This window comes from Varanus komodoensis, unplaced genomic scaffold, assembly GCF_004798865.1.
Source record: "Varanus komodoensis strain SLA01 unplaced genomic scaffold, ASM479886v1 scaffold1, whole genome shotgun sequence".
NCBI classification, from domain to species: Eukaryota; Metazoa; Chordata; class Lepidosauria; order Squamata; family Varanidae; genus Varanus; species Varanus komodoensis.
The window spans coordinates 33,277,864-33,304,624 of NW_025335268.1; the positions used below are offsets into that span (position 1 = coordinate 33,277,864).

The following is a 26,761-nucleotide window of genomic DNA, read 5'->3' on the forward strand; positions in this document are numbered from 1 at the left end:
CAAGCAGTTATGATGAAGTCATTGCTTATGTCTTCATTTGGAAACAATGAAGAGTGCAGATTTTGTGAAGTAATCGGGATCTTGTTTACCCGTGATTTTATCAAGACTGTTTGTTAATAATGGCTCTAACAAGAACTTTGGTTCTGGCATCATTCTCATCATCCCAAGCACTGGTCCCTGAAGCACAGTTGAATTCATCAGTTAAATTGCTGTTGGATCCCATCCATCAGGTAAGCAATTCACCACTGACAGCAGACGGATCTACTGCAGAAAAGCCAAAGCTAAATGCCCTCCATGGACTGGGCTGCAGGACCCAAGAAGAAAAAGGAATCCTTTCTAGGTTGCCAGAGGTAGATTCATACCCCCTACATTATTGTCATTGCCTGACTTACAAGACAAGCTGATATCCAACAGGACCAGTCCCAACTCCCAACACTGCTACTGTTGTTATTCTCACCCATTCAGATGGTGCAGAGACCTAAAAGTCCTGAACTGAAAACTGTAATCCCTGCTGTGTCCTTTTGGCACCATTGCTCTCTATGGCACCATTCCAATGCAAACCTGACTTGTATTATTCCAGATGTTTGGTTCCAGTCACCTTGGTAGCATCAGTGCAAGCCACATTGATCTCAGTGCTTCTTCTAGTCTCTGTGGTGGAGGGTCAACCATTCTTGGTATCATATGCAGTATTATTAGTTCCAACTAAATGGGATCCTTCCCCAACCCTTGGAGTCTCTGTAGTGCAATGTGCAACAGGACCTGTCTTTGGCTACTTGTAGCTTAGTAGCTTGCTTTCATAGCATAACTACTGAAAGAGTTCCATTGGAATCATCAGATGGCCATCAATAGGATTCATCTGAATCTGAGGCAGCACAACCTTCTACTTCTTCTCTGGACCAGGGTGTTCATAGCCAATTCCTCCGTCTTCATCCCCAACAATGCTGCATGGAACAATTGCTTGCCATGGTTCCATCTTTAGGCTTTGAAATTCAGTTGGCAGGTTCTCCTGTCCAATGATGCTGTGGTGGATTTCATCCACTCATAATTCATTGATCTTGTCACTTTAGCACTTATCCCCTCCTTCCTACAGATGGCAAGAGAATCCTGGGGAAAAAGCCCTCTTCAGCTCCTTCAACTTTTAAAAGGCTGGAAAATGTGTACCACATCTCATCTGATGGTCTCTCTTTTCTTTTTCAATACCGTCCCGTATATCCACTGTTGTGGAGCTAGGCCATAGTAAGAAGTTTTTGTTGCTTTCTCAGAGAGGGACTATCAGTCTTCTACATGCCTCTCCAGATGTCATGTCCCATTATTTCACGGTCCAGAAAAAGGACAAACAATACAGTTCTGACTAGTGTCTGTGACTTATATTCTTTCCCTTCTTTGTGAAAGAGACTGAGCACTTGCATTGATCATAAGGATGCATATTTTTACTTCTGTATATTCTTGTCGTCATTAATATATGTGTGTTACTACTGGGTGACTGGGTCATTGTGCCTCTGTCTCACATGCTACTTTGTACTTCTCTTCTTTCTATTATACACCTCTCTGACCACAGCCTCTGTGTCAATGTACTGGAATCTCATTTTGCCCCAGTTGCTTGGATTCATTAGGTTGGAACTGTCTTTCTCAGGAAGCTCAGAACCTGCTTTCCTTGGACAGGACATTCACTGTCATTTTGTCTTGCTTGGTTGCATACAGGACTTGGTCTAGTTCTGAAATCCAACAGCTATTTGGAATTATGGCAGAGGTACAGTTGATTCTGCCTCATGCTTTCTTCACCATGTTCTTCAGTTTCTATTAATGCTTTGTAGTTGAGGCAGTTTTATCTTCATTTCACTCTCAGATTCAGGGACATTTTTCCCTATTCACTAGCTTGGAAATTCCTGAAAGGACTAAATAATTTATAGCCGCTGATTTTCCAACCAGTCCCTGCCTAAAGCCTTTTCATGGTTTTAATGTGCAAACCCTTCAAACTACTTGGCACATCTGCTATTTGATTGTGTACATTTGAAGAGTGTGATCAGATCACACCTCCAGAGAGCAAACAAAAGAACTGTTGACCCTCCAGTCTGACCCTCTTCACAGGGACAAAACAGCACTCAGGCCAGAACTGACTTTCCTGCCCAAGGTCATGACAGATTCCCATTTGAACTATTCTTCCTAACTTCTTCCCAAGCCAACCACACCTTTGGAGTCATCCCTGCACATTTTAGACATGCAAAGGCTCTAGCTTTCTGTTTTTATCAGACCACTTCTTTAAAAAACAACAACAAACAAACAAACATCTTGAAGCTTTTCATCAGTACCAGAGTATTGAGGACAAAATATAAATCCCTCTTTGTTCGTTTTCTAACCTCTGTCTGAGAGACAGGCAACAACAGCAAAAGTCATTAGGAGGAAAAAAACTATTGTAAGTGCACACCAGCAATACAGAGTAAGCCCATCCAATAGGAATCAGCTCCTTTCATCCATCTAATATACTGTATATATGCACATTTCTATGGCAGTGACAGGAAATATCAAAACAAGATGCATTATATAATAAAGGCAGCATATATACATTAGTGGTACTGAAAGCATAATAAGGTGGAAACATTTAGTTACTTTTGTACAGGTTTATCTGGCCTTATTTGTCTTTCCTTGGTACCAAAACTTAGGACAAACTCTAACCTTCTTGATAAAGTTTTATTTTATATTTTTCTTAACCTTCTTATGGCTGACCCTTGTTATTATGAAAAAAAGGAAAGAGAAGGGAAAAATATTCTTCAAGAGGCGGGAACAAAGGTTTTCCAGTTCCAAGAAAAAAACCTGTCTATATGTATTTTTAAAAATACACAAAAAATACACTGTTATGTTCGGGCCCAGCTGTTGGTTGCTCAGTTTGTCTGGCCCATTCCATGTGGGATGTTACCTCCTCAGTACCTTTTGCTGAGGTGTTCCTCCTTAAGATTTATGTAAGGTTGCTACTTAGTCACAGCATACAAACTTCAATAAGTACATCAAGTGCAAAACAAAAGTAAAAATGTTTTGGGTAGGAAAGATGCATACTTTACATGAGCAGTGCTTTCATTTTTACTGACTTGACACTTATTCTCTCTGCCTTTGGTTACCCAGCTAGCCAATCACCCATATGTATGATCCAGGGACACCACAGAGAAGGGCAAGTTGTTTCCATGTAACTGTAGCTCTTCAGGTGGTCTTCTGTATAAGTCACACAGCTCACCTTTCTACAAGCATGCTCGTATGATTTGCACCATTCTTCTTGGGCTGGGGGTGGCACTGCAGCACTCATAGAAAAACTGAGGTGAAAGACAGGAGCATTGCCCTCTAGGCATGCAGGGGAGGCAAGCAGGGCAGGCATCCTGCCTTAGTGTTTCAGTTCTGGAAAGTTCCAGAGGTGGAGTCACTGTACAAGCACCAAACTCATATGAGTGACTGCACAGATGACCACTCAAAGAGCTACAGGTACAGGTAAGTAAGCAGTGTTGTTTCTCCTTTTTGTTCTTTCTTCCCCTTTAAGAATTTTCCAAAAGAAAATAGAAATATTTGCTTTCCAACTGCATATTAATTTTTTTTGCTTTGTTTTTAAAAGGGTCCATCCTGCTGGGAAGATGTTCTGATTCCGAACAGAATTACTGGTACTTGCCAGTCCCAAAATTGCAGTGGAGAAGAAGCGGTAAGACCATGTTAAAATGTGGAGGTCCTCAAAACTAGCATGAATTGGTTATGCAAATTAAACATAAGAACTGAATTGTTTCAGAATGCAGATTCTAAGATAATCGTGACTGATGAAGATCAGCAGCTCAGAGCAACATAACATCACAACAATATTTTGGAAATAAGGCTGAAGTGAAATCTGTCAAGCGTAGAACCTTAAGTTTGCACATATGAGTTTGTTCCCATAGTAAGTCTAAATGCTACCTTGAAATGCTCACATCACGACTGTGGCAAGAAAATGACATTTGAACAAATAAGATAAATGCTTCTTTAAACAACTAAATACTGTGGAAAATCCTTGCATCGCAATAGCACCACTGAACTGCTGTTGCTTTGGTTTGTCATTTGTATCTCACCCTTGACACTGAATTACAGTGCCCATTTGAGATGAATGCTGAAATGTCTGAGGAATTATGAGGAAAGCCAGAGGAGTGCCACCCACCCACACACCTCTTATAGTAATAAAATCAAGCTTATGTCACTGTGGCATTAGTGGAATATCCAAGCAAAACTGTTATTCATTTTCCGGGATTTATGCATATAATGTTTTGCTGGATTTTATGGACAATAGGCACAGTCAGCTACACAAGCAAGCTTTTATCGATTTTCCAAGTGTTGTGGAGTTCATTTATTAATTCATAAGATTTATAAATCACCTTTCTTCTATCATGAAATTTAAGGCAGTGCCCATGTGGTTCCCAGCATTTGTCCCATCCACGCAAATCCATACCTGCTTAGGTTTGCAACATGATTGCTTTAGCTACCCTCAGAGCATGCCATGAGGCATGCCACCTGTGGTGGCCAAAAGAAACATGGTTGCCAATGTCTGCTTGTGAAATATTTTCCTCATATGGGTATTGACACACATTTTGGGAGAAGTAACATATAATGTGACAATACTAATGTGATAATTGTGCATACCAGTCCTCAGAGTTTTCCAAAATATTACCTATTCATATCTCTGAACCAGATTTCTAATCTTTTTGCTAAAGCACAACTGATGTTCACTATCAACTGTTCTGGACCTTTATTTAAGGATGTTAACTTTATTTCTTCAGCATCAATCTTGCTTCTAGGGTTATTTTTTTCTTATAGGAAGTATACATCTACTGAGGTTTGTCCATGGTTCCCACAAGAAACCTGATGGGTAACTCAGCCTTTCAAGCATTGTGTTACAGTAATCAGGATACCTTTCCCCTAACTATGTGTGAATTAATCATTTCATCTCTTTATTATGACAAAGGTGACTTCATTTGTGGCAGACTTTATAATCGCAACATGACACTATGCATGATTAAGTCAGTCAAAATAAATTCTGGCTAGAATGTTTGGGACACTGCTCTTGAAAACATATGTCCTGAATGGGGTTGCACTCCCTCTTAGGGACAAGGTCCACAGCTTGGGAGTGCTCTTCGACCCAGAGCTTTCACTGGAAGCTCAAGTAACAGCAGTGGCGAGGAGCGCTTTCTTTCAGCTTTGGCTGATCCATCACCTGGAGAACGACTGCCCTGGCGACAGTGACACACGCGTTGGTAACTTCCCGATTAGACTTTGGCAACGCGCTGTACGTGGGGCTGCCCTTGAAGATGGTCCGGATACTTCAATTGATGCAAAACAGAGCTGCCAGGCTACTGATGGGGACTGGGCGTTATGTTCACATGACTTCAGTCCTCCGTCAACTCCACTGGCTCCCCATTGAAGTCCAGGCCCAATTCAAGGTGTTGGTTATGACCTATAAAGCCCTTAACGGCTTGGGTCCTGGTTACCTAAAGGAGCGTTTACGTCCATACGTGCCCTCCCGCTCCTTGAGATTAGCGGGAAAGGTCCTTCTCCGGGAACCCTCCGTGAAGGATATTAGGAGGGCTTTCTCTGCGGTGGCGCCCAATCTATGGAATGCGCTCCCCAGAGAGGTCCGCCTGCCGCCGTCGTTATATGTTTTTCGGCGCCAGGCCAAGACCTTTTTATTTAAACGGCATTTTAATTGTCAGCTTATTTATTGATTTTATATCTTTGGCCAGGGTGTTTCCAATTATATTGTTTTTATATGATTATATGTATTTATTTATTGTTGTAAGCCGCCCTGAGGCTTCGGCAGATGGGGCGGCATAGAAGTTTACTAAATAAACAATAAATAAATAAATATGTTAACTGGTGGGATTTATAGCCACTCTTAAAGGGTTTAAAAGTGGTGTTCAGTTCTTCACTGTCAATAACACAGAATCCTTCCCTTTTTTATCCTGTTGCAGGGCATTTTCTTGAGTCCAAATTGATACAGAGAATGAAACCAGGTAGTTGGCTGGAACCTTCTCCCATAGTATTTTAGTTCTTCCTAGGTGGAAAATAATCCTTGATTATGTCATGTAATTCTAACTTTAATCTGTGATTAAAGTAGAGATACATCTGGATATTTCTCAATCCTTGGAATAAACCTTACTCTGTTCCGATAACCAGAATCCCATTGCCATAATCTCTTGATCATATGATACTTTTACCGTGTGGGATTTTGGCTGCATCCTGTAATGGTACACTTTTTAATATCTGTCTGAACACTAAAATGCAGTGCTGATGAGTGCACTGTAATTATCTACATAACTATTTTAAAATATACAACGTGCTTAAAGTTTTAGTTCTGGGCATAACATTTTACAGACAAGTTACTGCTAGGATTTTCCTGAAGCAAAATCCGAGGTACATCTGGAGGTCTTTTGCTTAAATAATCTAAATAATAATCTAGACTTGCTGGTAACTCAGGAAAATGATTGAAGGGTGAAAGACTGTACCAAGTGTCATTAGAACACTTATTAGTGAGAAAGTTATATTACTAGGTAGAAGGTGTTATTTTTTGGTGCATAGAATTAGTGCACTTCATTCACTTTTTAATTTTAGGTGCTTCTGATTTTCACAAAGGAGTTTCTCCTTTACCTTACTATTACTTCCACTGCCCCTTCACAACTATGCACAAATTAGCCTGAATGCAATTGCCTTCCTATTCTGCTTCCTACCTGCTCTGCTTCAGTGTCCCATTGACAGCTGAAATATTCAGGAAAATTGACAAACCAAGGCCACACATATTAAATAGCTGGCTCTGTAGCCTTGTACACTTATGAAAGATCAGGGGTCAAGGTTTTAAAAAATGACTCCTTTTGTGCACATTTCAGGATCCTCCCTCCATTTATCCAGATTGGTGCCATTAAATAAAACCCCAGATCTGCAGATTGAGACTCAATAGAGGTTGAATTGTGTCAGTGGGACAGAAACTGAACAAAATCTGCCAGTTAAAACTGGAAAAAATGCATTGATTTTTCTATTCCTCACAAACAGTTCTAGTGACAAGACTAGTGAACTTTTCATGGAGTATTTCATGTCCTTACTCCTTTAATCAGGACACATTATATCACTGGAAGTCATATTTCTCATGAAAGAAAACAGATCATGGCAAAGAAACACCAAAACATAGTCCAAAATAAAGAAGCACTTTAAAAAATCATTGGGCATGCTTGTTTTGATGCAATGCTTTAGGGCCCATTTTATTCAGTCAGTGAGAATACCTTTCCAATACACCGATTATTCATAGCAAAGATAACCTTTCTGTGGTGCTTTGCAGTCATTGTAAATCTTAACCTCAGCCTTGTCCTGATTCCAGATTTTGATGAAGCACTTCATCAAAAAGAAAAGACAAATTCTCACTCTCTCTAGTAAATTCTGCAAACTGCACCTGCTGCTTATAATGAGCTGTGGTACCAGACCCAGTCTTCTGCAAGTAGTAGAAGTAGTTCTGTTTGGAGGTATGGACTACAGCCAGATGGCAAGTTGTAGCACATTCTGATTCAAGATTCATTCGTTGTCTCTTCATTTGGTTTAAGGTAGCTTAGTTTCAGTGTTTGGAAAAGTTCAGGATCTTGGTGGATCTCACATGTCCTAATTTCCTAATTCTGGAAAAGTGGGTGCCAGTTGCCAATGAAGGAATATATATGTATATGTTGAGAGCAGCAGCTTTGGAGGCTGCTTTACAAACGATAGATGACCCTACGTTGCTGCTGTCAATTTCCCACAATTCCTCAGTCATTTCTCCCTATCATATTCTCCATTCACTTCACATGGAGAATCCCCTTTGGGAGAAAGAGGATTTCACTTGGACGTTCTGTGTGTAGGATGTAGTGAAGAGGCTGGCGAGACTTAGTTCATAATTTCTCTGCTCTATCATGCTTGACTGCAACCTGTATAACTTTAACCTTTTAGGGGAGAAGGAGAAATGATTGTTTAGTGTTTATTGAATTTTGTGGCAAACCGATTTTTAAATTATTACATGAGTCACAGAAATTTATACTTAGCTCCACTTACTACCACTACATGTAAACAGGTTATTTTAAAGACTTAAACGAAATAGAACTTCAAAAAAGTGGTTTCCTATTAATTCCGGTACATGAAAAATGGAAATCCTTGATTATTTCTGGTTCTTGTTTCTTCAGGAGTTTTAATTACAGAATGGCCAGCAACATTTTTTGACGTCATCTTTGTAGAGGGAGGAACAGCTCTTGCACATAACAGTCTGCTCAGAAAGATTTGTTCAATTCTGTGGAAAAGGCAGGTGAAGATTCTCAGTGTTGTGAGCTCCCTTTGCACATTCAAGGCAACAAATTGTTCTTTTGCAAAAAGCTATTCACCAAAGTATGCCCAATGAACTCAGTCACCACAGAATTTATCTCTGAGCATGCACAGAGCAGTTCACTGAACCCAGTCTAAGTAACTACTTCTGGAAACCCTCCTTTTGCATATGTCTGGGCCTGATCCCTTTGGAAGAGCCCATTTGGAAGCAAGCATGCCTGTTCTCTGTGTGCCAACCCTCTATGGGCTAGCTCTCCTCTCCTGGCACTGCATTATACGGTCAAGTGTCATACCAGGTTCATCTGACTCCCAAAGCTGCTCTCCAGTGTCCTCACCAACAGCTGACAACAAGATAAATCAACAGACCAATTAAGAAATACCCATTGTTTCCACCATCTTGTTCACACGCAGCAAAAGCCACCCTGAGAGTGGCATCAGATGCTTTTCTTAAAGGGAGGGGAGGAGGGAAATTTCATTTTGGATTCAGCTCTTTACATGGGTAAATGCTTCTCCCACATATCAAGAAGACTACTTTAATTTATACTGTTTTGTAACCTGTTAAGCCTTTGTAAAGGTTACGATGACCCTCACTGTTAATCATTTAACAGAATGGAATGCCCAGATAACAGATGGGTTTTAACATTACCAACCATACTATGACAGTAATATTATAGCAATAATAAGAAATATGTGGGTATGGTTCACATGAAGAATATGGGGAGTGGTTAATTTTCTGCTCATTTTTTTAGGCCAGGTTTGAGCGCTCCATACACACAGAAGCTCAATGCATAAAACATATGATTGCTGTGAAACTAATGGTATGCAACTGTGCATGTTCTTGGAAATTTCCAAAGTCTGGTGCCCCACATGAAACAATATGCTTTCTTCATGTTATTAAACTTAGGAACTGAGGCTTTTGCATGCAGTTACCATTCAAATCAGTTGGATAAACTTTTGAGTGAACGATAATAAGATCAGGCTGCAATTTAGATTAAAGCCCCTACATGGATTACGTTTCCCTAGCTCAGTGGGAATGTCTGTGAAAACTTTGTTTGATCATGCTGCTTTTTTTCCCTCCCCCTTGGAAATTATAGGTTCTATAATTTGTATTTTGACTAAAATATATGTATATGCAAAGGCAAACCTTCTATAACTAGTTATAAAAACATCATGCTACTAACTAATGGATATATTCTTTCTTAAGGTTCAGTATTGTTGCAAATGTTTCACGTGTACTGTGCTAATTTTAAAACTCTAGAACTTGTAATGGAAAAGTATTGTTCAAAGGCACTATCTAGAGAGAGGGAGATTGAGAGAGAGAGCAGTTTTCCTGACCATGAGATGAGTGAGTGTTCTGTCTGTCATTGTTTAAGAGGCAGGCAATTAAGTAGTCTCTTTTTGTTAGCCAACTTGTGGTTGGCATGAACGGATCATCAAGAGACTCTTACAGAATCAAGTCTGTGAGAAGGTGAGCAAAGAGACAGAAACATGACCTTGCTAAGAATCACTCCTGAACCACAGGGGACTCATAGTCCCACTATGATACATGAGACATTATATCAAGCTAAGAGTTTGATATAGTCCAATGGGGAAATATTAGATGTCGGGTTCAGATAAGTCAGACGATGTTATATTCTAGATTTTTAGATCCCATGTGAATGGCATAATTCTGTGCTCTTGATCCTGTCACTTAACTAGATACATGAGAATGCTCTAATAATCCCGGAGCCTGGTTATAACAAGGTCCATCTTAAAACAACTGAAGAGGCATATATAAGTTGTTTCTGAAGTCCTAGGATCTAAGTGCTCCAGTTATTTACATGTTGTGTTAAATCACCACCAAAGTATTTCCAATTTTTTAGGAGACCTGTGCCTAAAAAAATATAGCCAGAGCCGCTGCCGAAGTATGAAATTAAGTCATAACTGGAACAATAGCATTGATATGATGGAAGAGCAAGGTGTACCCTCTCCTCCCCCAAACAGATGGTGTGACTTTGCAGGCAACGGTTCCATGCAGATATCCAATCATGCAGAGCTTTGTTAGTGTGGATTCTTATGCTTCCTTTTGTCTTTGCTTGTTTTCTAGTTGGTTCTCTTAGTGTGGGGTGCAGGTAATGTGAGTCAGGCATCGATGCAACTAGGCTTTTGCATGCAGATCTTGGCTTATATGATCTGTGACTTTCATGATGGAAAGGGAGGGGACACACCACTCCTTCACCCTCCAATCTCCCAGCACCTGAGTTAAAGACTTGCTTAGCAGTGTAGTACATACTGAAATTTAATTAATTTAGCTTTCCATATGGATGACATGATCCTTTGAGATAAGTGGGGATCAGGCAAAGCAGATTTTAGTACAGTTGAAAAGTTGAGGCAAGAGAAGCACTCCTCAAACATCTTAAACAGTCTAACACCTAACATGTTTGTCCAAGCCTTAAACTTACTCTCAGCTCCTTTCAAAGTATTTCCAATTTTAGGAGGCATTGTTCACAACCTAAACAAGTAATGGGTATTGTGGCAAGGGCTTAGTGCTTTTAGGCACTGAAGAAACCTGGGTTGCAAGTTTCCACCACGGAACTGGTTTTAACCATGGTTTTGGGCAAATCGTTTTTCCCAGGGAGGCAGGGGAGGAACAAGAAAGCATCATGGTGAGTTTTAAATGGTATTGGAGCCAAAAGCCAGACATGTTCTCTGTAAGGTAATGTTGTGCGCATCAGCATATGACTCAGCCTTAAGAAGGGGCATGTTTTCTTAAGGCTCACTAGGCTCACTTCCACACTGATTAAGGCCTTTTGTCATAAAGAAACCTTGTGTGTTTTAGCAGCTTTAGGATGCCATGACACAGGGGAGACAGTTCCATGGTGCTGACATCATGGCTGAAGCCCTTGAGTCTGAAAGTAGCTATGCAACTTCCTCTGGACTCAAGGTTAGGGTTAGCGTTAGGAATATAGGAGATAGATGTTTAGGCCTTCCTGATAGACTGACTCTTCAGGATATGGATGTCTGATAGTGCATTTTTCTAAGTCCTTTCCTTGAATTGGGGCTGCTTCTGAGGGTGAAGGTTCAGGATCCTGGTCTGTAACAATGAGTGAGAGGAGGAAGGAGGACCTCTTTTTTTCCTCTGCCTCTTCAAAGGCATGGATAGGAGTGGCATGGCAGAGAGTAAGAATGTGCTCCTTTTCTCCTGTCCCTCCCCCTCTGGTTTTGCAAGTGTCAGCTTGGCAGTATCTCAAATGCCATTGTGCATTCAAACTAGAGGCTTCAAAATATGACAGTAACTCTGTTGCTGTGGGACTGATTCCAGTTAAGTGCCTGGCCTTAGGTAACTTGCTGAATAAGAGACTGATATTGTTTGTGGTGAATGAGTAAAAATAATCCATCATAATGGCTACAACGTCACTGACATCATTTAAAGCTCTGTCCAGAGTGCTTGAAAGGATGCATGGAAGTGCACTGAAGTGTTTCCAGTGTCAGTATGCCTCAACGCATCTTTGAAGTACTCTATGATGGCTTGAAATTTTATAGTGTGGAAAGAAAATAGACTCCAGGTGGCCTGTTATCCACCGTCTATCATGTCGGTGGTCTGGAGCAGCTGTTTCTGAAGCCTAGCTAGGCTGTTGTGCCAATTGGCAATTAATCACCTGATCAATGATACAACTTACTGTAACTGCTGTATCTGGAGCTTTTAAGGTACAGTGTGCGAATGAGGGAAAATGCTGTGGAAGTTCTAAAGTCAAGGTATGTTAGCAGAAAAGAGTCTATCACATTCGGTTGTTCTGTATTTTCAGATTGCATTTATGTACATGCATGTGTGTGCATGCACACGCATGTACACACATACACACACAGTGAGGTAGCATGTGCCTCACCTGCTACAGGGTAAGCATTTCTCAGTTTTGGAGACAATGGTGCAGCTGAATTTCTCCCCCTTGATCTTCATTTTCACCCTTTAACTTAGGAGGTAAATTTGTACCTTTACTTGGGAAAAATCTGTGTGGAGCTGCTGTTTGTTGGTCTTGCCCTTTGTTTTCTAGTTAAGAAAAAAATGTGTGCTTTTAAAAATGTGCATTTCCCCCAATTTTTTAAAAGCTTGGACATAACATGCTTACCCATTTCCTACAATAAACCACTTAGCAACAGGGATGTTTTCTTATAGGTAATCAGATTTGATAGGGTCAGCTGTGTACATTAGAGACTTCTGCTTACTAGTCAACTCCATTTCCATCCTGGATTTCCAGTAATCATCTTCTACACATGCACCATAGAAATACAGTGGGTTGGCAGCAGAGGGAAGGAACCCTGCCCCTCCCCTAGCAAACTGTTGGTTCCTATACCGAGTGCAGCAAAGCTTATGCCCTCTTCTTTGCACCCAGTATACAGATGTAGCAGGCTGACAGAGCATACTTCTGTACTGGGCAGCTAAGAGTAAAACCTCCTCTTCCATGTCCAGCCTTGAAATATGTTGTGCTGACAAAGCAGGACTGTAAGATTCTGCATTCCCTGAACAGCTTGCCCACTCTCCTAGAGGTAGTTCTTTGTCATCTGTGGTACCCAGGCAAGTGGTTAACAAAGCTGGACTATGTGATTACACCTCTAAGAGCAAACAAAGTTAGTTTTGAGACAAGGCAATGCCTTGTTTGACCTTAGAGTGCCTCTCACATACCCAAATCTGATTGGCTTTACTATCAGGTCCAAAGGCGGTTTGAATTATTACTTATGTATATAATAATGGCACTGAAATCATTTTTGTCATCTTTGAACTTAAGTGTTAGCAAACTCTCCAGCCCATTTGTGTGAACACATTTAAATTGTTTTCTGGCTCCCCTTTAGGTTTCCCTTCTTTTTTATGTGTTAAAACACATCAACATCTTGCTGCTATTTCCATGATAACTACTTTTCTAAGTTTTCTTGAATTTCTTGTGCTGTGTGGTTATTCTTAATTAATTAATTAATTAATTAATTATCTTGGTGAGAGATTGAACAGTAAGCCTTGGTAGTTGTCTGGAAACCTCCCTGCTGTCCGTGTTTCTTCTTGGAATAGGTGGCCTTCCCTTGCAATGTCAAGGTTGTTCAATTCTCTTTGTGTGTTCCAGATCCTCACAGTCTGTTTGCACAGCCACCTTAACCCCTCTTCCCCACTGGGTACCCCAAACAATGTGAATTGTTGTTTTTAAAAAAGGAAGAAAGGATGTCTGGAGCATTCTTGCAAGATTATGTTCCTTGTGGGGTCCCCAAAGAGTTTTGATTAGTTTGTCAATAAGCTACTGTTGATCATTTGGGTGTTCTGTTGCATCTGCAGATAACGTTTGTTTATATCATTCTCTCGTTTTTGGCAATGACATGATGGGAGACACCGCAAATGGCTCCAGGACCTCCTGAAGTTGCTCACTCTTGATTTATAATTGTTGCATAGAAATGTCTGTTGTTGCTGCTGCTGCTGTTTTGTGTTGTTTTGAGCAGGGAATGAACAAATAACCTCATGATGTTAGTTTGCCATTTCATACTCCACACTGGATTTTCACACTAGCCAGTTATTTACTATAAAAAGGGAGTGATACTTTTCTTCCAAAAATAAATAATTGAGCTGTTTTAAAGGTTAGCTGAGATATCCAAAGTCTGCTGTCTCATTCAATAGCAGCCAAAAGCTGGAGGATGAGGAATTTCATTTCCACAAGGGGATCTCAGTAAGTGTGACCAAGAAAATATCTCAAGCAATTATACAAGAACCTGATACCCTGAATCTCAAAAGAGCAATGAGCTTATCCGCTGCAAAGAAATCCCTGCTAAAATCTTAGCGGCTGACTGTATGTACAATTTGATTCTTTATATTAATTTGAACTGTTCTGGTAATGCACTTCCTAATATAAATTAATAGTTACAGCAGTATTAAAAACAGACTCAGTATCAAATAAATTATTCAGTTATTTAATACCACCTTTCTCAAGGTAGGCTTCTGAAATTCTCTGCATTCACATTTCTCTTTGCACTTTGAAGTTCTGCCTGGCACATGTGCAGCTTGGTTTCCAAAGTTGAACTAATATTTAGACATTCTTCATTATACAGTTGCATAGAATTAGAGAGACATATCTATGAGTCCTAAAGTAGGTTACAAATGAGCACACCTTTTCTTGGTCCATGTCTATAAAGTCTGGCATGGCATAAACCAAGAATCTAATGATCAGTTAGCCTACAAATGGCAGGAATCTCAGGGCCATCATGGTGTACAAAACTGCTTTGGCTAAGAAGCAGAAGACCCCACCAGGCCAGACCACTGTGGAATGTATGACACCATGTGGGTGTGGCCACACCCACGATGTCACTTGCTCCTTGGCCCTAGTGGAGATCCACTAGGCACTTGGGCCAGGGGCTAGGCTTCATGGCTTTCCTGGCAAAGCTGAGCTGGAATAGCTCTCATCTCTTTTCCAATAGTGACTGATGGTGACTAGCTTAGAGCCTAAGCCCTGCCTCCTAGAAGAACCTGAATAGGGAGAGTGGGCAGGACCTGAGTCATGCACAGTTAGGGTCATGGGCCTAAGGTTCTCTACCCCTGGACTAGAGAAATAACATGGATCCATCCTTCAACCTGGGTTTGTGGCAGGAACATGAGACACAAGACTAAGTCTTGAGTTGACACCCCAGGAGCCCTCTTGGAGATCCCCCAGTGGGGAGGAGGCTGCCCCCCTGCCCACCCCCCGCTCTAGTCTGCATCTGGTGACTTCTGTGCCTGTGACAAATACATAATCATGCTGCTAGTGATGAATTAATACATGGCAGTGAGGAAGGGAACAGTCATATCATACTTTCATCAGTCATGAAAGTGGGTAAAATCTCTGTGCACATTCTCAACTTGTTGGTAATCCTTTTCCACAAGAAGACATACAGTGATCTATATATGACATCAAGTCTTAATGGCACAAACACATGGCTGCAATCACATGCATGATTAGCTGCACCCAATTGGGCTTATTTCTGAGGAGACCTAAATAGGATTGCTTTGGAAAATGGAAGAATCTTGTGCATTCTTTTCCTGCAGACTCCAGTCAGATGCTTATGCGAAGCCCTGTGGCACATGAGTACAATAACATCTCCAACAGCTGCACTTGATATTGGAGGTAATACAGTCACCATGTCTGGTAGTCATTGGCAGACTTAAAAGGATGAAGGACTATAGGTGCAGTGTGAACTAGAGAGTGAATAAAGGTAGGAACTAGTGACTAAGAAGAATTTTGTTCTTGTTTGCAAAAGATGTGAGCATGCCCCATTCGAAGCTCTGAAAATGAGTGCAAGCATGTGCCTATTGAAATCATTTGCAAATTACTGAACTCATCCTTGTGTTCATCTTGTTTCCCATTCTCAGTTGAATTTATGCAAATTCCTCATTGGGCTGAATCAACCTCACTTGAGTCTGTGGAGGAAATTTGCTCAAATTAGGACAATTGTACAAATTGTGAAAGATTTGCACAAAGCTCTTGCATGATTGCTGCTTGATTTGTGTAAATCTTTTATTTGCACAAAGTGAGCACAGATCACAAACAGGAAATGGGATTGAGCCAAGTGGCAAAGACAAGGTTTGAGGTTTCCTAGCAATCCCATTCATTGCTCATTCACCCATCCATACTGGAAACACTCGTATTGCAGCTTTTCTTACAAGGAAGTTAGATTTCGTTCATGCTTTTAGGACAGGGAGCTTGGTGATATGCCATGCAAAAGAAATATTCCGTGTCCCTGCTTGAGCGTGCATATTTCTTACAGTGAGGTGACCCTGGCCATGTTTTAAGAAAATACGGAAGAAAAGAATAAAAGTTGAAAGACAAGGAATACATTACTTTTCCATTAACCAAAACTTTGATAGAACTTAAACTCATTTCCACTCCAGCAAAGAAATATGATATAACAAAAAAACCAATTCTCCCTTTCATAAAATATGTATCACCTTTTGTGCAATGCTAATAAATTTTGAAATGGGCATTCTGAAGTATTCTTTTTCAGCTTTAGAGCTTTGCTGAAATATTTGTCTTTTAAAACAATCATGCATACTACCTGCTATGGTACATCCATTTTTATTCTATTTTAATTTTGAAAAAATAACAGTTCGCAGAAGGCTGTGTCACATAGTTGAATAGAAAAATAGAGTTATTTATTAGCATCAGAAAGTATGGTCAGATGCTCTGAATTATGGGGCATGTTCAAATTTACTAATTATTGGAGTGGGGGGCATCAAGAAGGTGTTGACTCTGAATCTCATCGGTCCCAGCGTGCCTAGCCTATTGTCAGGAATGATGGGATTTGCAGTTCAATAGCTTCTGAGAGGTGGCATAACTCCTCTACCGTGAACTGGTTTCTCTTTAACCAAGCCTGAGGAACTTGTTCTATCTTAGCTGTATGCAACCTACTCTCTTAGGTTTTTAACTGATCTTTTTGTGAAGCCACAGTGGCTTCATCTGTGGTCTTCTACCTTTTCCTTGTTGGAATTGTATGTGATTGCTCCTTTAGAATTCCTTTTTAAAAAATTTCCACCCTTCATGGACTACTTTTCTCATTAGAGTTGCTTTGCATGGGGCCTTACTTAATGTTCTGAGTTTATTAACCTTGGTTTTCCTAACCTCATTACACATTTGGCTACACTCAAGTTTTAGTTCCTTTAGAATTAAGAAATCAAGTATGACACAGTCACTTTCCCACAGAGGTCCCTTAACTGCCACTTTATCCACTAGGTCATCCATGTTGGTTAGAATCAAGGAAAGCTGACCCTCTAGTTCCTTCCTCCACTTTCTGTAGGAGGAAGTTATCAGCAATACAAATCAGGAATTTCTTGGAAGGACCATGTTGGGCATAATTTTTCTCCCAGCAGACATCAGGGGAAAGACCCGCATTACTAATATATCAGTCTTCCTTGAAACATTTAAAAGTTTCATCTTTATCATCTATTTGATTGGGTAGGCAGCAGTAGAGTCCAACCATCATCTTTTTTGTTTGCTCCATTTATTTTAATCCAGATGCTCTTGATGGGGCTGCTGAGTTCATCTACCTGTATTTCTGTGCAGAGATATCTATCGTAACATAAAGTGAGACTCTGCCTCTCTTTCTATTCTTCTTGAACAAGTTATATCCTTCAATTGATGAATTACAGCCATGGGAGTCATCCCACTAAGTTTTAATTGCACCTATCAATTAATTTTCCTGTATTATAATTTCAACCTTGTGCTGTTTTGTTTCTTGTATTCTAAATACTTGAATACAGACTTCAAAGACTACATGCTTTATAATCTTGTTTTCTTTCCAAAGTTTTGGAAAGACTATTACAGGCTACGCTCTCCATTGTTGTTCATTAGCCTTTCTCTTTTGCTTCCCCAGGTTTGCTTCTCTCTTCCCTGCAGGATTCAGTTTAAAGCCCTTCTGATGAATGAGCTAGTGTTGTCTTATAGAACAATTCACTAAAATTTTTTGCTGGTTCTCCTTTCTTTGTTAGCATTCTTCTGTAATTACAGGCAATCCCTGGGTTACAAATGAGTTCCATTCCTGAGAAAATGTCTTTAAGTTGAATTTTTATGTATGTTTGATCACATATCGTTGGCCCTTCACATTTGCAGGGGTCATGGTGGAGGATCCCTCTGAAAGTGGAAAAACTGCTTCTATCTACCTTCCTTGCCAGTGCCTCCTCTTTGCAGCACTGCAATGCCAGAGAGATTTCCTTCTCCATATTGGTGGGACAGGAAGGCATGCTTTAGAGGCCTTTCTCTCTCCCCCCCCTTGCTTCCTCTCTATGATGATGATGATTTTCTGCACTAATTTTTTATTTTTTAAATTAGACTTTATGGCAGTTCATTTATAAGTATGGGTTGCTCATAATGTGAGGAATGCCTGTACTGGTTTCCAAGCAGTGGCCTTTATTTACTTATTTATTTATTTTTCAATTTATATCCTGCCTTTTTCCTACAAAGGGCTCAAGGCAGCTTACATCATTCTCCTCCTCCATCTTATGCCCACAACAAGAACCCTGTGAGGTAGATTGGGCTGGGAGTCTGTAACTGGCCCAAAGTCACCCAGTTGGCTCCGTGGCTGAGCAGGGACTAGAACCCAGATCGTCTGAGTCCCAGACCCATGCTCTTAACCACTACACCACACCACACTTTCCTTGAGTACTTGGTTAGTATGTCTGAAAAGGAAACATATGTACACACACACACATGAAAATAAGAGAAGCCTAGTCAGGAGACTTGGTATCTTGGTGTATTTGAACTTTTCTCCTTCATGGAGCTCCTTCAGTGCGTAAAAATTCAAATCTGATTGCCTATGGAAATTAAACCTGGAGAAATTGATAGATTCTCTACAGGAAACATTTGATAAAAAATTTGAACAGTTGGGTTCTGCTTTGAGTTCTGATATATACATGTAAGACCTGGAAATCAGAATGTGATATTTAGTATGGCAGAGATACATTTTAAATAGCTTCTCTGATGACAAGATTTATTTGTGGCTAATATAAGTTGTTATGTCATGCATAACTTTAACAATCTATATGTTAATGCAGTGGATTGGGTTCAACACAACTAGGATGAATGAGGTATTATGCTAAGGCAAGGTTCAATAAACAATGACCTCTGACTTTGGTTTTATATGATATTGCTCCAGTGTGCAGAAGACATAAAGAGTTTAAATTTGGTTTGTGCATGTCCTCAGTATTGATTATCAGTACAGTACATTTCTATACCACCTGTCGCCAAAGCTCTCTGTGTGATTCATAACATTTAAGTCACCCATCCAGGTTTCAACCCGGCCTGACCTTGCTTAGTTTCCAAGATTAGGCAGGATCAGGCAGTTTGGGCATTCTTGAAGCTATGAAAAACCAAACTTAACCAAATGAAATGCATGAAGCGAGAGCTAATTTACTTCCTTCAAGGGGGAAGGAGGTATTATTCATTATTTCTTCTGAAGAGTTGCCAGCGGCTTCTTCTGATGATTCCTGTATTTACCTTGGGACAGCAGCTGTTCTATATCACTCCTGAAGTCCTGCCAGCTCATCTCTTGTACACATACATGTGTGTGCACATACACACACAGTCATAAGGTTTTAATATAGTGAAGCCGTTCTTTCAGGCCATCAGCAAAAAGCACAAAGGCATGACTTGGATGCCTGTGAGCCCATTGTGCCCCTTGGAGCAGGAGTTAGGGAAAAAAAGCTCTCTCAGTGCATGGAGAAGGACATGAGCACTCAATAAACCAATCCTCTCCTGCACTCCATCAGGCATGTTTGAACATTTATACTCACAATCATAGCTGAGCACTTGTGCAGAATTCAGGCCTTCCCACCTTACAAGGGCAAGTTCATGAATTTAAGTTCATATAAGACTATGTGTATTTGTATACACATCTTGTGCACAGTTAAATATACTTACTCCTGTTGAAGTCCATTGCCCTAAAAATGTGAAACTGCACTCAGGATTGCAGCCTTACATGGATTCAGTCCTGGATTTTCACATCCTTGGAAGTGAATCTCCTTCATTTGAATAATTGAAATGCTTCCATGGAAGAGGCTTGGGCTGGAGAGTTGCCCATTGAGCTGCAGCTCAGTCTGAGAGCTATGAAGAAGGGAGCTTGGCAAAAGCTGAGAGAGTGATCGCTGTGAAGTGCTGGCATCATCTCTTGCCCTGGCAGGTACCTCTGCATATCAACCGCTGGGCTGGCTGCACCTATTCTTGGAGATGGCAGGTCTGCTTGTGGCCTCATGTGCCTTTGACTTCAATCCTGTATACACTGTCCTCAGAGCAAGTCCCATTTTTCTTGATAAGGCCTGCTTCTGAGTAGACATGTGAATGACTGAGTGCTGAGTTAGGTCACAGCTGGGCTACTGCAATGTATTCTGTGTGGGGCTGCCCTTGAAGAGCTTTTAGACACTTCAGCTAGATGGACCTGTGGCTGCGTGCTGGCCAAAATCAGTTTTAGGAAACATGTCAGTGTGGTTATTATAACAGTTTTACCATCTGCTGGTTTGTTTCTTGACACAATTCAAGGTTCCGCTTTTAAAAACTCGAATGGCTTTGGGTATGGATTTTTAAAGTATAATTTCACTCTATTTGGGCTTGGTTATCTCCTGTAGTCAGCCAGAGAGCTTGTTCTATAGTATTATTTTATTTTATTTTATTTTATTTTATTTTATTTTATTTATTTAGGGAACTTCTATGCCGCCCCATTCACCGAAGCCTCAGGGCGGCTCACAAACATTAATAAATAACATCCTATAAAACAATATAATTTAACAGTATAAATTAAGTCGCCCTGGCCAAAGAATAACATAAATAAATAATATTAACAATTAAAATAACGTTTGAATAAAAAGGTTTTTGCCTGGCACTGAAAAACAAATGACGGCGCCAGGCGGGCCTCTCTGGGAAGCGCATTCCATAGATTGGGCGCCACCGCAGAGAAGGCCCTCCTCAGGGTACTCACCCTCCCAATTTCCTTCACGGAAGGTTCCTGAAGAAGGGCCTCTCCTGCTGATCTCAAGGGGCGGGTGGGCATATATGGACGTAAGCGCTCCTTCAGGTAGCTAGGACCCAAGCCATTTAGGGCTTTATAAGTGATCACCAACACCTTGAATTGGACCTGGACTTCAATGGGAAGCCAGTGAAGCTGACGGAGAACTGGAGTCATGTGAACATAATGCCCAGTCCCCGTCAGCAGCCTGGCAGCTCTATTTTGAACCAATTGAAGTATCCGGACCGTCTTCAAGGGCAGCCCCACATAGAGCGCGTTACGGAAATCAAGTCGGGAAGTCACCAATGCGTGTGTCACTGTCGCCAGGCAGTCGTATTAGTATTACTGTACTGCATTCATATCCCACCTTTCTTCCCCTTGCAAGAAACCCAAGGTGACTTACAAGATTTTCCTCCTTCTCCTACACACAACAACCCTGCGAGGTTGATTAGGCTGAAGATCTGTGGCTGGTTCAAAGTCACCCAGTATGCTCCACGGCTGACTGGGGACTAGAACCTGGTGCTCCTGAGCCCAGGAGTCAAGCACTCTTGACCACAACACCAAACTGGCCCTCAATATCTTTCCAATATCCAAGGCATACTTGATGTAAAGGTAACAATTGATGTAAAGGTGACAATTGATGCAAAGGTAAAGAGCCTTCTCTGTGACAGCACCCAAATTATCAAATTCCATTCCCCTTAGAGATGCTCCTTGCTCTTTCTCTTATTCCTGCTGCTGCTTGGAAAATACTTTTCTGTTGAAGAAAGCTTGCCTTCAGTTTGATCTCTTGGTTTCCTTGCTATGCACTTGATGATCCTGTTCTGCTGTTTCACAATCTTCTTAAATTGTTGTAATATTACTATATATTTTTGTTCATTTAAAAATATAGGACTGTATCTAGTGCTCCTAGTGTAGTAGCAGGGTATGGTAAAAGCCAATCAAACAAGCAAAAACTTCCATCTCTCCTGCCCAGTTACTGAAGGGAAAATCTAATTTACAGAGCAATCCTATGGCCCTTGAACAAGTGAAGCATCTTGGGCATCATTTGTTTTGCCCTCTTGAAGTCAAAGATATTTCTGTGAACTCAGAAAGGGAACTCTGATTTGTGCCACAGCTGCCACAAAAGTGACTTTGGGGAGGTGAAAAGGAGGCATTCCACTAGGCAAGGAGGGAAGAAGAGATGTCAGGATGTGTATTATTCTGTGGCTTCTCCAGCATCCTATTCTCAATCTTACTCCCAGCATGGCTCTTATTGTCCAAAGGTTATTGGGCAATTGCGTGGAGAGGGCTGTTGATGGTTATATGCTACCTCCATGATCAGGGTCAGTGTGCCTTGTTATATCATTTGTTGAGGAACTGGGCAGGAGGCTGCTGTTGCACTTCTGTCCTGCTTCGGTAATATGTGAACAATAGTGAAGCGGCCCTTCTAGATGGGGCCCTAGTCTGATCCAGCATGGTTTTTCTCAAGTCTCTGTGTTCTCCCTGCAACACAAGACGTCTATAGTTCAGAAGCCCATCTAGACAGGAAGAAAATGACAACTAGGTGAACACAGAGGCAAATATCACCTCTGCCGCTCTTGTCTGCTCTGCTGGGAATCTGCCTGCTGCACATAGAATATTTGGACATTGGTGTTTCCCTTCAACAGGTTAGATTTGCACCCACAGAGAGTCACACAAAGTAACATTGCATACATGATCTTCAAATAGCACAGCATTAACTGGCAAAATCTTCCACAGCAGCATGTGGTACTGATTTACAAAAAGGATTTGATAAATGCAAAATTAGCTCTGCATTGACAGCTATTAGCTGTGGTGGTTAAATGAGACTCTGAAGCAGGACACATCTGATTACCAGTTACTGAGGCACCCACAAACAAGACAAAGCTGTCACCTTCATGCCTTGCTTGTGAAGTTCTGTAGGAGCACATGGTTGCTGAAATTATTCCACTCCCAATTCATTTCTACTTCCTTCTGCAAAGGTGAGCTGTTGAATTCCTTCACCTCCTGTTAAAATTTCTTCATCATGCCAAAAAGTGCATCAGCATACTCTCTCCTGTTCAACATGTATGTATGATAGTCATTTATGTGTCCTACTCCAAAAGCACAAAAGGGAAGGATGCTTATGCCCAGTCTCTTTTTCAGAGCTTCCTGGTAAATTGAAAAGCCATCCTCCGAACACCCACCCTACTCTTGATTAACCAGAGCCATTGATTCCCATTTTGCCCATTTAATGGAAATAATATCATCTTCCAGGTTTGAAAACTCAAGTGACCTTTGCAGCACCAACTGAAGAGCAGGCAGTATACCAATGGATATTTAAACTTGGAAAATTACCCATCTTGTGGCATTCATTTTTCTCCCTCTACATTTTAAAAAGTTACTTAAATTTTTCCATAACACACAGTGCTAATACTGCTGATAACAACATGAATATCTATGCTTACTCTAAAGCATTTTCAGTCAAACATCTATAGCAATATGCTATAGAATACTGTTCAATATAAACCCTTCTAAATTCAATGTGACCACGAGGCAAAAAGATATAAAAACATAAGAGAAATGCGAGTGTCTCTCTCCAATATCTGCTTTCTGTCTGTGCACTGAGTGACTGAACCCACTGCCCTTTTCAGAATGCCGTTGGCTAAGAAGAAAAAAGACCTGCTATTCATGATAAAAGCTCTTTGGGCTCGGTCTCCTTTGCCAATTCTTCATCAAGGCTGTCCAGATCTAGTGCGTTCAGTCTCAGTTAATATATCAACTCTGACCTTTCTAGGGGAGAGGGAGGGTGGGAGGGAATGTATTAAAACACTTTTAAAGATATTTCTGAATGAGGTGCTAGGCCAAGGGAGAAAAGTTATAATTCCGTGGGCAATTTTGTCACATTTCCTTTTCTCAACCCTGTTATGGAAACTGCTACATTGGCATTGGATATGATGAAAGCTGGTCCCAAAGAGATCATTTTGGGGTCGCAGGTGTGATACTGCAACGTGGCAAAGGAGCAACACAGCTCAGTGGCGCAGCCCATTCCCTGATTGCCCAGCCCTCAGTCCTTGCATTTTCAGTTAAACAATCTGACTGGAAAAGACCTCCATGTGAAATTCTGGGAGCCCCTGACCTGGGTAGACCAGTAAACTTGACTCAGTATATGAATTAATCCTTTTGTACTTATAGCCTTAAAGCCAAACTAAATGTCCTGCCTAGTAGTTTGGTACAACAAGGTGCTCTGGTGTACGTGGGGTGAAGAGGGTTGCCATTATGCAAGCATTTATGGCCCTGATTCAGTCTGGGAGCATGGCGTTCTTTCCCTGTAACATCTGCTTTCTCCCCTCAAAATTTCACACATGCAGCCATTGGAGAGGGATTTCCTGGGGCGGGGGGAAGTAGGGGAAGAGATGAATAAGGTTTAACTCCCTCTTTCTGGAAGGCTGCAGTCCTGGTCCAGATTGTGTCATGTGTGCTTATTCAGATTTTAAAACTATTAGCTTGTACAGCTTCATCACTTATGTTAGACAGACCATTGCATTTGATCCTGCGCCAGGATATGGAACCTGATCCTGCTGCATCCTCTCCAGAAGTATCAGATGTATCAATGATGAGAAGAAAGAATGAGACCATTGTCTCAGTCGCCAAATGCTAGAAAATGGCACAAAGGTGTTGGAGGAGAGAAGTGTTTGCCATGTTGTCCTTGCCTGCCCCCCATAAATGATATGTGCCCGCCCGCCCCTTGAGATCAGCAGGAGAGGCCCTTTTCCAGGAACTCTCTGTGAAGGATATTAGGAGGGTAAGTACTTGAAGGAGGGCGTTCTCTGCGGTGGCGCCCAGTCTATGGAATACCCTCCCCAGAGAGGTCCACCTGGCGCCATCGTTATTTGTTTTTCGGCACCAGGTGAAGACCTTTTAATTTAAACGTCATTTTACCTGTTAATATCATTTATTGAATTTCCATCTTTGGCCAGGATGTCTCCAATTATATAGTTTTTATATTGTTATTATGTTATTTATTGTTGTGAGCTGCCCTGAGGCTTCGGCGAATGGGGTGGCATAGAAGCTTTCTAAGTAATAATAAATAAATAAACGAGACAAGAATGCTGTTCCATTAACAGTGTTGAACAAAGATGATCAGACTCAGTATAAGGCTGATAGTCATTCATTTTATTTCTGTACCACCTACCTAATAGCCACAAGTGGACTTCCTCTTGACTTGACTTGCTTTGCAGGAGCAGGTCAAACATGAGAGGTAGTCTGCAGATGCTAGAGGGATGGATTCCAAAAGAGGTTTTCACTGTTGTGCATGTGCAAACAGTCCCAACCCTAATTTCAGGTCCTTTGTTTTGGATGATAGAGAACAATTTGCATCCTCCTTCTGTATAGCAACTTTTTAGGTACTTCAGAAGTGATGCTGGGAATGATTGACAACAAAAGGAGAAGGGGATGGCAGAGGATGAAGTGCAAGAGGGAGTCACTGGGGCAGTGGGTGTGAGCTTGGGTGCACTCCGAGGGATGATGGAGGACAGGAGGGCCTGGAGGAATGTTATCCATGGGGTCGTGATGGGTTGGGCACGACTTTGTGACTAACGACAAAAAATTATATCCTGACTCAGTTATCTTTTTCATAGTTAAATATATCAGGTTCCTTCAGTCTTTCCTCATATATCTTAGTTTCTGATCCCTGACAATTTTTTTGTTGCCCTTTCCTGAACTTACTCCATTTTATTTGAATCCTGGGCTGTCCAGAACTGGACACAATATTTGAGGTGAAAAACTGACCAGTGAGACTACCCATAATTTTGAAACAATGCTTCTATTGATGCAGCTTAACTGAACTGTATTGAAAACATGGTGCTGGAGGAGAGGCTTGTGAATACCCTGGACCAACAGAAGGATGAACACATGGGTTCTAGATCATATCAAGGCAGAGCTTTCTAGAATCAAAAATGATAAAACTGGGGTTGTTATAGTTTGGATACATCATGTGAAGGCAAGGTTCAGGAGAGAAGACAAATCATGCTTGGGGAAGTAAGAAGCAATAGAAGAAAAAGAAGACCAAATAAATGGATTGACTCATAAAGAAGCCTCAGCCTTGAACTAAGAATAGCTAAATAGAGGTGCCAGCAAGAGGACATTTTGGAAGGCTTTCATAAAGGATTGTCATAAGGTAGAGACAGCTTGATGGCACATAACAACAACAAAATTCCATTAGTGTTTTTTTTTTACTGATGCATCACACAGATGACACATATTCATTCTGTGATCCAAGACCCCTGTACACATACTGTTGCAAAGCCAGCTATCTTCTACCTGCTACCTCTTTTTTCAAAATAAATAACATTGCCTTGACTTAGTTAAATTTCATTCTGTTATTTTTTAATCACAGTCATTTTGAATTTCTGCTGTATTTTCCTAATACATATCCAATTTTCTAATGCTATCCCATCCAGTTTTCTACCTCCTGCAGGTTTGAAAAGCATTTTCCCCACCTCTTGAACTCCTCGTTCTGTTAGGTTTTCCTGTCATGGGATTCTGTATATCAATTCTCTAACTTTATTAAAATCAGCGTTCTTGAAGTCCAAGAATATTTTTTGGAGATGGTGCCTTGTTGCCAGAAGCTTCCCAGGCTTCCTTAGCTGCTTCAAAAGTGTTATTGGAAATTGTATTATTTTGCATTTCTTGCAGCTGCTTCCCAATACTTAGGTCAATAATTCAAATGTTGTCTCAGTATCCAGATACTTTGACTGTAGTAGTGTTGTTGCAGGTTTAAGATATCCCAGTTCTTTTAGCATAATTTCAATAAGAAAGAGAAACTTAAGATTACTGATTTGATTGAGCAATCTTATTCTGTTTTTAGATAATAAAATAGCTTGTGTTTTTAGATGATTTTTTTAAAAAAATTGGAGAAAGATCAGTTATGAATGTAAAAACAATTAATTCTTGTTTTACACATAACTGCAACAGAATCCATCATTGG

The 26,761-nt window shown here is 40.8% G+C and overlaps 1 protein-coding gene across 1 annotated transcript in view; it reads left to right on the forward strand.

Moving 5' to 3' along the window:
• Positions 1 to 26,761, forward strand: part of PRKN (parkin RBR E3 ubiquitin protein ligase) — an 858,599-nt gene that overhangs the window by 391,762 nt on the left and 440,076 nt on the right. Inside the window, exon 5 of the mRNA XM_044421581.1 lies at positions 3,596 to 3,679. Within this exon, the coding sequence (XP_044277516.1) occupies positions 3,596 to 3,679 (84 nt within the window). The remainder of the gene's footprint in view (positions 1 to 3,595; positions 3,680 to 26,761) is intronic.